The sequence below is a fragment of the Solanum stenotomum genome, chromosome 6 (genome assembly GCF_019186545.1).
Source record: "Solanum stenotomum isolate F172 chromosome 6, ASM1918654v1, whole genome shotgun sequence".
Classification (NCBI taxonomy): domain Eukaryota; kingdom Viridiplantae; phylum Streptophyta; class Magnoliopsida; order Solanales; family Solanaceae; genus Solanum; species Solanum stenotomum.
The window spans coordinates 26,813,978-26,825,489 of record NC_064287.1 but is presented as its reverse complement, the minus strand read 5'-3'; the positions used below and the strand labels follow the sequence as shown (position 1 = coordinate 26,825,489).

Genomic DNA, 11,512 nt, shown 5'->3' with positions numbered 1-11,512 from the left:
CTTAGAGAAACATGTAGCATCCTGAAGTTGATCGAAAAGATCATCAATTCTCAGAAGAGGATACTTATTCTTGATGGTACCCTTGTTCAACTGACGGTAATCTATACACATCCTAAGAGAACCATCCTTTTTCCTCACAAATAAGACCGGAGAGCCCCAAGGTGAGACACTTGGTTGAATAAAGCCCTTATCAAGGAGATCTTTTAACTGCTCTTTTAACTCTTTCAACTCTGCTGGTTCCATTCTATATGGCAAAATAGATACAGGATGAGTATCTGGATCTATACCGAAGTCTATCTCTCTCTTAAGAGGGACTCTGGGTAGATCATCAGGAAAAACTTCTGGAAACTCACTCACGATTGAAAATGACTCAATATGAGGTGTCTCAACACTGTAATCCTTTACTTAGATCAAATGAAATACATAACCCTTGGAGACTAACTTTCTCTCCTTTAGGTACGAAATGAAACGACCCTTAGGCACTGCTGAACTACTACTCAAGTCTGTAACTGGCTCATTAGGAATTTGGAACCTAACAACTCTAGTTCTACAATCAATTGAGGCATAACAAGCATGAAGCCAGTCCATACATAGAATGACATCAAAATCTATCATGTCTAACTCAATTAAATCAAACATGGTGTTGTTGTGATTGATGGAAATAACACAATCACGATATACTCGCTCAACTAGAATAGATTCCCCAACAGGTGTAGAAACACAAAAGGGTTCACAGAGTTTCTCGGAAAGAACATCAAAATTATTTGCAACATAAAGAGTCACAATGATAAACTTTCTCCTGGGTCTTGAAAATCATAAACATCAAGATTAAAGACTTTGATCATACCAATGACAACATCTGGAGAATTCTCTTACACTTGACGACTAGTGATTGCATAAAGGCGGTTTGCTCCTTCGCCAGTATCGGAAGTAGCTCGTCTAGGTGCAACCCTATCTGGTGGAGCAACTGATTGGGCCCTATTACCCTGATTCCCATTACTTTGCCTATTCTTAGGGCACTCTTTCATGAAGTGATCCTCTTGTCCACACTTGTAACAACCTTTGGAGCCATCACGACATTTACCTGGGTGGGTCCTACCACACTTAGCACATGGATGAGCCAAGTTACATCCTTGTGCCACACTACCCTAAGACTATGTAGGTCTAACTTTGAAGTGTTGTGAATTTTGACTATTGTACTCATCTTTGTTTCTAGGTGCAAGTGCACTAGCAGATTATGGAGCAGGCCCCATTTACTTTTGTTGGAAAGAAGACCGGTTCACATTATTTCTCTGCTTCCCGGACTCATTCCCTGTCTTCACTTTCTTATTTCTAAACTCCTCCCTATCCCTCAGCTTCTCTTCCTCAACCTGCTGCACATAAACCATCAACCTTGGTACATCCACGTCCCCAATCAACATGGTTGCCTTGCCCTCTTTGCTTGACAGATGGGACAGCCCAGCAACAAAAAGACTCATCCTGCTTCTCATATCCGCAACCATCTCTGGAGTATATCGGGAAAGTTGGGTGAACTTCAAGCTGTACTCATGAACACCTAGTGAATCTTATTTAAGGGTGAGAAACACTCGTACCTTGGCCTCTCTTAGTTCTTGGGGAAATAAATCCCCAAGAAGGCCTTCTTAAAACAAGCCCAACTCGCAGGTGGTCCTCCCTCAGATCTAATCTACCCTTCTTCTACTGGTCAAACCAAGTCCTAGGAACATTCTTCAGTCGATATGCAGCTAGTTCTAGTTTCTCAGCATCGGCAATGTGCATAACCTCAAATACATTTTTCAGTTCCTCGACAAAACTCTCTGGATCCTCAGTAGTGCTTGAAACAGTGAAACTTGGAGGATTCACCCTCAAGAACTCTCGAATTCTCGAAGTATCAGCCACTTCCTGTTTATTCCCTCTCTGTTGCACAGCTTGGTTGGTCATAACTTGTCTCAACATTTGAATCGCTTCCCCGAACTCAACATTCGTGACTTCTCCATGGGGTTGCACTTTAGGTGCATTAGGTACCCCTTTCTCCTCAACGTTCTTCCTAGTAGGACAACCTCAGACAAATCTTCGTGGAGGCATGATTAACTAAAAACATGTGCAAGCTCTAATTAGAAAGAGACTTTATAGAGATGAATTCTATCGTACGAAATGAGTATGAAAGAAGTGAGATAATTTCCTAAGTGTCACAGCCTCCTAATTATAGATGTGGCATGCTTCACACTGATAACTAGGACTCTACTGACCCGGCTTCATAGACTCCCTAGTACTCTTGAACCTTGGTCTCCGATACATAGTTTGTCACGCCCCGATCCTACACCCTCGGTGGGACTGGCACTCGAGAACCATTGCTGGCCCCAAGTGAACCCTTGGCTTGTCTTACTTACTCAGCGGAAGACTTAAACATAAGAATTAACCTCAAATAAGAAACTCATGAATTAAGACTTAGAGGATGTCTTATTCAAACTAGCCAAAATGGCTACTCAAGTCTCATAGCAAAATATCTAACATACAAGACTAAAGAACTATAACTACTCGTTTATGAAGACTTTAAAACAAAAGGGGATGTCAGAACAAGACCCCCGATCATTCTAACAACTGAAACACTAAAATAAACAAAGTAAAAGGAGTCCTTCAGATAGCAAGGAGGCTCACCAAGTGACTCTGAGCTCAACTGGATCAACGAGGTGCTGGATGCTGATCCTGGTTACATGTGTCTGCATCATAAAACGATGCAAGCCAAATGGTGTCAGTATATTGAATGTACGAGTATGCGAGGGGAATACTAAAACATGACGTAAGCTTGAAAGGAATCTGAAAAGATCACTTACTTTGGCTTTACTCCACTCATGAATAACTTAACTCAAATGCAAAGTACATAACAATAATAGTATAGTTTATACGAAGCATTTAAAACGATAGGTGACAAATCCAGGTATTAAAGAAAATGAATAGAAACTAAATTACATATAAAGTAATATGATACTGTGGGAGTTTCTCTAATCGACAACCATCACTATGAGCCTAAGTGATGATACATCGTCTTGCCCACGCTGCCAAAACCGTTCTATACTTTGCCATCAAATAGAACGCCTTAACTAAGTGGATCCACTAGTTTATGCTAAAAAGCACTAATGAATCATCTAAAAAGTATGATCATTTCTACCCATGATGGCTACAAGGTTTATGGAGACTTGAGTTATTATGAACTCGCATTCCCATATAAATGATCAATACTACTCCTAAAAATATATTCTGCTCTTTGGTTTGAGATAATTACTCAAAACTTAGCTTAAAAGCTCTCTTGGAAATCGGTATTTCCTTTCTTACTCAAATGTGGAAACATTTTAATTCTTGGGAATACTTAGTTCCTGTTTAATCTTTGAAGAAATGAACTTTTACTCTTATTATTTAGTCAACTTAAAGCTTAAGTCTTAAAACGAAGTTAAAATGTTTGTAAAAGACTTTTGGAAAACTCTATGAACTTTTCTTGACTTCAAACTTAACTTCTTGACTTGACTCTTAACTTTTCATGAATTGAATTATGTATTCAAGGTTCATGATCTCATGTTTATGGATGATTTCATGAAGTTTAGACGTACCTTAGAGTGTTGGAATCAACTAGGAAACATAGGCACGTTGCTAGGGAACTAGTACGGAAAGAATGGGTAAAACAGGAAGAACTGGCGTCCCTGGCGCTCTAAGAGGCGCGGGGAGCGAACCCTTGAATTTCAGAGAAGGACTTGGGCGCTTTGACTGGCGCGGCACCCTAGAGGTCAAACATTAGAGCCCCAGTTGGGGCGGCGCCCTAGGCCCCTGCCCAAGTGAACTCCGACTTTTCTTCTTCGTTTTTCAACTCTAAACCTTGTTTCTCTTATTATTTCTAGGGATTTTGCCCAGGCCCCTGCCTCTTGTTTCTCTCATTATGTGTTTGTATTCACAAGTTTAAATGGAACTAGGTTTACAGGAGCGGGTACCTTGAAATCCCTCCTATAAACTTAGCTCAATTTAGACTTGTGAGTAGAAAACCTATGAAATAGAAGAAGCTCTAAACTAATGATAGAAATAAGGAAAAATAGTTGTGTTAGAGGAGATAAAAATAATGATTTACATGAGAAATACAACAAGAATTAATACTTATCTATCTACTGCATCTCTTAAAAAGCTTAATAGTTATTAATGTTACACATTGAGTCTATACCCTGGACGTGGCTGGTCCTCGAGAATCATCGCTAGTCCTTAAGCGAATCCTTAGACTGACTGACTACTTCACAGAAGAATTACTCAAGCAAATAGGAAACTTTGAATGCATAATTAAACTCAACAGTTTCAATTAAACTCAACTCAAATAAATGTTTGGAAATATTGAATAAAGTATTAAAAATAGTCTCAAGATCTCAAAACAGAAAGGAACAAACTGAGAGAATCGTCAACTGAAACTGTCTAAGAAACCTTTAATACTAGGATATATGTTGGGACAAGACCCACGACAACTCAACAATAACAAGAAAAGAAATGTGAAATCCTCCAAATAGCAAGGAGGCTCACCAAAGATAACTGGAGCGCAAGTGATCTCAATGAAGCGCCTGTTGATGACCCTAAACACTGATACTTGCATCATAATAAGATGCAGGTAGAATGACATCAGTACATTGAACTGATAAGACTAGAAGAATACTCACCTTAACTCAATTCAATACAAATCAATAATAAAAGATGAAATGTTTAAATCTACATAAATAAAAGATACTAAATCCAGGATGTATATAAAAATACAATAAATTACTTTTTACTTTTTTTTGGAGACCCTCTAACAGGCAACCATCACTATGAGCTATGTGATCAAACAACGTCTCGCCTACACTGCCAGGAATGTCCTATACCTTGCCGGGATATAGAACACCTCAAGTAAGTGGATTTATACACTCAAATTACACCTCACTAAAGAAATATAAGCGATCGTTGTCAAATAAAGAACCCAACTTGTAGGTTGGGATCGATCCCATGAGGAATATGGTTTAGACTTAAACTTAAATTACGATTATATTCGTTTAGTCAACTTATTTCCGAGACAAGTAAGTAAAGGGGTGGTGGGGGAGTTTGTGTAACAAATAACTGATTGTAGTTAAGTAACAAGTGAGCAAGATTCAAACTTTGTTGTTATCAATGAAAGATAGAAACTAAGGTGCATGTTTTCCCCATAAGTTGTTAAATCGGTAATCCTAATAATAGTAACCCATTACTAGTGTGTCATATGCAAAGTGGTAAGTTATGTATCCATAAGTGCATGGTCCGCCAAATAGGAAATTTCATCCCGCACCTTGTTCCGGCTATGTGTGTATAATGTACTAACCCTTACTTTCACCTCAGATTAGACATCACATCAATGTAATGGCTTAGTTTTCACCCTCGCACCAATTGACATTAGAGTATTAGATGGGATCACACTAAATCTCCGTTCATAATTCTTTTCTTATTAACTACCTCCTTGGTCCGGCAAGTAGCAACAAAGCGACTTCTAACGTTGGCCACCGTTAAAAAGACTTCTAAACGAAAGAATTATCAATGCATGCATCAACACTAGTCAAGAATTACTTAGTTATTATTCATACTTTGTTAATCGCTCATGGTTCCCACAACCCTAGTTGTGGATTTAGTTACTCATGCTCTTAAGAACACAATTCATATTGTAGAAGAAGAATTCATGAACTTACTTATTGAGTAGAAGAAACCCGTAATCTCCAATTGAAATTCAAAGCAAAAATTTTATAAACCGAATTTAGGAAATCAAATTGCCAAAAGTTTGCAAGTTAATTCCCAAGAAAATACCAAGAATTAAAAGTTAACAATAATGTGTAACCCCCAAAAACGAGGTTTACATGCCCTATTTATAGAAAAACATGTCCTAAATAAAAAGGAAACGAAATAAGGAAATAAAATGCTGGACGAGGCTTCAATCGACGAGACAGACCTTTGGACCATGGATTGACCTATGGTCTATAGGTCGGTTCCGTAGCTCAGGACTTAGAATTTTTCCACAGAGGTTGGAACCTTCAACTTTCAAATGCAAACGACAGTTGTGGAGTACGAACCGTAGGTTGACCTATGGTCTGTGGGTCCCCTTCCATGGCTCCACACTTAGAACTTTTCATCAAGTAATGGAACTCAAAATCTTTGATACAAGCGATGAATGTGCAGGATAGCCCGTGGGTCGACCTATGCTCTGTCAATGGCTTCCGTAGTTCCACACTTGGTCAAGACTTCCCTGATGCTCCATCTACGCCACCCACCTACGGAGCTTGACTTGACCTACGGTCCGTGGGTCACTTCAGTAGGTGGCTCCTTCTGCAGAATTTCAGCTGTTGTCTCTCTCAACCTCGTCCAAGCCTATTTTCTGCAATTATAATTCAAACACATTAATTCTAATATAAAATGGCCCTAGACACACACGACTCTTAAGTGAAATGTATTAAAAATACCATAAACTCAAGGTATATCAACACCCTCAACTTAAATGCGTTGTTTGTCCTCAAACGACCCACTAAACTCTAAACGACACTTGTATAGAAGCAAACATCCAAACTCAAGCAATCACATGACTATTTCAATCCATCCCACTCTCTTAGTGCAAATATTTTCTCTTAGACTCAACAAGCTAACTCATGCGGATCAAGATATGACAAAAATCGACCAACAGACACCACAACATACACTTTTTCACAATCACCAAGGTACCAACTTTTCGACAATGTCACTAGTACCCTCACTTCAAACGAAATCCTTTTCACACAGAATATATGAATTTGAGAATTTTAGAACTCATTGAACACTCACGCTTAGAAGTGACTTCAAGTACAGTTAGTGCTCAATACCATAGGCTTTCCCTTATTTTCACTGCTTAGACTCTCCAAACTAGTTGCTAGGATTACTATAGGACTTTCTTAGCTTGTAACGTAGGCTCAGGGTCAGGTGTGGTACATTTGGGTACTTTTTAGCGACTTTCTGCCCTCCTTGACATTACATTGGCTTTTACCTCTTCTTTGACCTATTTTTGGCATCCTCACATTTTACTCTTTTTTCCTTGACTCTTTGCAACATGGATGTGACTTTTAACTTTATGACTCTTATTTCTCAATTTATTCTTTTTCTTTCACTTCATTTTTTATTTATTTCTTTCGATACGTTTCTCTTGCTTCATTTTGCACAAATTCACATCATCTTTCTTTCTTTTTCTCTATTCAACACACAACTCTTTTCACTCCCTTTTTCATTTGGTTTCCTCTTTCATAGCCACCCTCAACTTATGCATTTTGCATTAGTTGAGGTGCACAATGTCCGATGTCGGACCAGGTCCAAGATCAAGGTCACTTTTGACTCAGCCACCCTCAACTTAGGCTTTTGGCCTAAGTCAAGGTGCACATGTCCAAGAAAGGACCGGGGCCAAGACAATATTTAAAGGGAAGGTGAGTTAGATGAATCAAAAGAAATGGTCTATTCTAAGGCTCAATTATTTGGATCAAAAGGGAATATTGCTTCCAGCTGGTTAGATCATTTTAGGCTTAAGTGGAATAATTTGAACAATGGCCTATGATCACTTCCCAACTTCTAGCCTAGATTATCCTAGCAGGACCAACGGGGCAAGTTCTAGATTGGCACAACTATCTGAACAATTCAACTTTTCTCGCACACTCTTGGCACATTATTTCATTATCAGATTATTAGATTACCCAGTTCAAGCTTTAGCTTAAGTCACGAGTTAAAATTGGTTCTTATCATGTCACATTGAGATCCTACACATTCAACTCATCAAGACTAAAGATCTAGCACAATTCAACATTTTTTGGACGGGGATCATTTTTCTCATGCCTTTCATGCTATAATGCTTTCATTTTTCTACTTACTCCTACATACACATTCCTACACATGCCAGTTCAACATAAATTAAAATAGTCTCTTAGGGGAAAAGAACACAGGCAAGAAAACCCTAAGAGAGGATTATGAGTTGGGTTACTCAGACTTCACCCTATCACTCACAATCCATTTACCCCACCCCCAACAAAATATAGTGCAATTGTCCCCAATGCACAAAAAGTAAAGAATAACAGATCGGGTGCAGCAAACCTGTGGAGCATAGCACTGAAGACTTATCAACAAGTGGGTGGGTCCGGTTTCCTCGAGCCCATTGGATTAATAATCAGGTCACCCTCAGTAGTGCCCGCATCAATAGTCTCAGGACCCTTAGTAGTGCTAACCTCAACTCTCACTGCACTATAAGTGGTGCTCACACTGCTAGAGGCACCAACACCTACCTCCATAGCTCGCTGTTGGCGCATTTCCTCATCAACTATAGAGGCCCTCCGTGCTACCTAGAGCTCCTGGCGCTCCCTCTTGCGAGCTCTCCCAGCCTAAGTGTGATCAGAAGTATTACTAGAATGGGGCCGCTTCCCAGCATGACAGGAAGAAGAAGGTGGTGGCATAGCATCTCTGAAAGTGCATCTAACATCGTATCATCAACCGATTTTGTGGGTGCCGACTCAGGCTCAGTCTTAGGTGGAGCTAGTAGAGTGTCAAGATAAGCCTGAAGACTAGCCAACTCCATCTAAAAAGTAGAGACATCTATGGTGGGAGCTGGACGCTCTAAGACGTGCAGCTCAAATGCGTTAAGGCGCTGGTGAACGGTCTGAACCTTACGGTCCAACATCCCTGCATAGCCAAAAAATGAGGCATGGGAAGAGGTAAGTGGTGGTGGCCTTGAAGGCCCTCTCATGTATCTTCACAATAATTATGTGAGCAAAATCCATCTCGAACCCAGCAACTAGGGCTGCCACCATGACTGCGCGGTCCCAAGTAAGAACATTCTCTGGTAAGAACATTGTCTGCCTGTGCAGCAGACACTCCGTTTCACACCAATAGTCAGAAGAATTTGGCCACAAAAGTCAAGGTGTCCTTCCTGATGCCTACACTCGGGGTGCTGACCCACTCGATGCTCTCTCCGTCTGTATCAAGGTGACGGGCCAACCAGAGCAATAAAGTCTCCCTCTGCTCTGCATTCCTCTGGAATGCCCCGCTCCGAACAATGTCCCAGCGATAATAAAACTCGGCCGTGTTGATTGCTAGATTATGGCTGCGGATAGTAGTCTTCGAGATATGAACTGAGAACTCACGAACTATTGTAGCTGTGAGTGGAGGTTGGGCAGCGGGCTTGGCCCATCTATCAATGGAACCTCGGTAGCAGCGTCAAAATTTGATACGCTCAAATTACACCTCCCTAAAGAACTATAAGCGATAGTTGTCAAATAAAGAACCCAACTTGTAGGTTAGAGTCGATCCCACAAGGAATATGGTTTAGACTTAAACTTAACTTACGATTATATTCATTAAGTCAACTTATTTTCGAGACAAGTTAGTAAAGGGGAGGGGGGTTTGTGTAACAAATAACTGATTGTAGTCAAGTAACAAGTGAGCAAGATTCGAACTTTGTTGTTATCAATGAGAGAGAGAAACTAGGGTGTATGTGTTCCCTATAAGCTCTTAATGCGGTAATCTTAATAATAGTAACCCTTTCCTAGTGTATCACATGCAAAGTGGTAAGTTATGTATCCCTAAGTTCTTGGTCCGCCAAATAGGAAATTTCACCCCGCACCTTGGTCCAGCTACGTGTGTATAATTTACTAACCTTTACCTTTACCTCAGATTAGACATCACATCAATGTATGGCTTAGTTTTCACCCTCGCACCAATTGACATTAGACTATTAGATAGTATCACACTAAATCTCCATTGATAATTCTTTTCTTATTAACTACCTCCTTGGTTTGGCAAGTAGCAATAAGGCGAGTTCTAACGTTGGCCACCGTTAAAAAGACTTCTAAAGGAATGAATTATCAATGCATGCATCAACACTAGTCAAACATTACTTAATTATTATTCATACTTTGTTAATCGCTCATGGTTCCCACAACCCTAGTTGTGGGTTTAGTTACTCATGTTTGTAAGAATACAATTAAAAATTGTATAAGAAGAATTCATGAACTTACGTATTGAGTAGAAGAAACCCATAAACTCGAATAAAAAGTCTAAGCAAAAATCTTATAAATCGAATTTAGTAAATCAAATTGCCAAAAGTTTGCAAGTTAATTCTCAAGAATATACCAAGAACTAAAAGTTAACAGTAATGTCTAACCCCCAAAAATGAGGTTTACATGCCTAATTTATAGAAAAACATGTCCTAAACAAAAAGGAAACGAAATAAGGAAATAAACTGCTAGACGCGGCTTCAATCGACGAGAATGACCTACGGACTGTGGATCGACCTACGGTTCGTAGGTCCCTTCCGTAGCTCAGGACTTACAGTTTTTCCACAGAGGTTGATGCAAACGACGGCTGTGGAGTACGAACCATAGGTTGACCTACGGTCCGTGGGTCCCCTTCCGTGGCTACACACTTAGAATTTTTCATCAGGTATTGGAACTCAAAATCTCTGATTCAAATGACGGATTTAAAGGATGGCCCGTGGGTCGACCTACGCTCCGTCAATGGCCTTCGTAGTTCCATACTTGGTCAAGACTTCCTTGATGCTCCATCTACGCCACCCACCTATGGAGTGTGACTGGACCTACAGTCCGTAGGTCACTTCTGTAGGTGGATCCTTTTGCAGAATTTCAGTTGTTGTCTCTCTCAACCTCGTCCAAGTGTATTTCCTGCAATTATAACACAAAAACATTAATTCTAGTACAAAATGGCCCTAGAAACATGATGATTATCGTGACCAACAACACTAACTTACGATATGAGTGTCTACGATCGTCGATAGTATAGTAACCCAACTAAAGATTGGGGTCGTGTCCAAAGGGAGTGGTTTTGAGAATTGATAGAAAAATCAAATTAAGCTCTAACTAGTCGTAGATAAAGACATTTATGAACAAAAACATAGTAAATTAAAGGGGGTGACACAAAAGTGTCAAATATCAATTTGGGGATTTTGTCACAAATAGTAAAAACACCAAAAATTAATAAGAAAATCAAGTGTGGGGAAATGTTCTTGGGGTGTGACCGCAATACAAGTTGAGATAAATAGTTGAGTACATGCTTTCAATAGGAAATTTTCATGATAATAGAGACTAGGCTAAGCTTTAGATGGAAATAAGTTCCCTCTTGGGCAACTTACCCCGTTTGAAATGGGTTCCTCTAGGACACCCATTTTCCGCATGAAGACCAGCCTACACCTTACCTCTCAAGCTGACTGTTAGGATATGGGACAAGGGCTCACCCTCTCGGGCTGAACCTCATGTCGATCCACTCCTTAGACCATCAGTCTAGTGGTCTTGGTTTCACGACCTACCTCTTGGGCAAGCCGAAAACACATGGGTGGTTTTGTATTTGCAACTACAAACCCATTAAATTAAACCACAACCACTAGGTGAAATCACCATTAAAATACATCTACCCTATCAGCAATCAAAACCCAACAACAATATCAACACATATTTCCTAAATCACACCCCAAGAATGG

At 39.9% G+C, this 11,512-nt stretch overlaps 1 protein-coding gene across 1 annotated transcript; it reads right to left on the bottom strand.

Annotated features, from left to right (window-relative positions):
• Nucleotides 1-872: 872 nt before the first annotated feature.
• On the bottom strand, nt 873-8,599 carry LOC125868633 (uncharacterized). The gene is made up of 4 exons (XM_049549243.1): nt 8,367-8,599; nt 1,700-1,831; nt 1,386-1,504; nt 873-1,084 (listed from the first exon to the last, which is right to left on the bottom strand). Exons 1-4 carry the CDS (start codon nt 8,597-8,599, stop codon nt 873-875), a joined length of 696 nt encoding a protein of 231 aa, XP_049405200.1.
• Between the last annotated feature and the right edge of the window lie 2,913 nt (nt 8,600-11,512).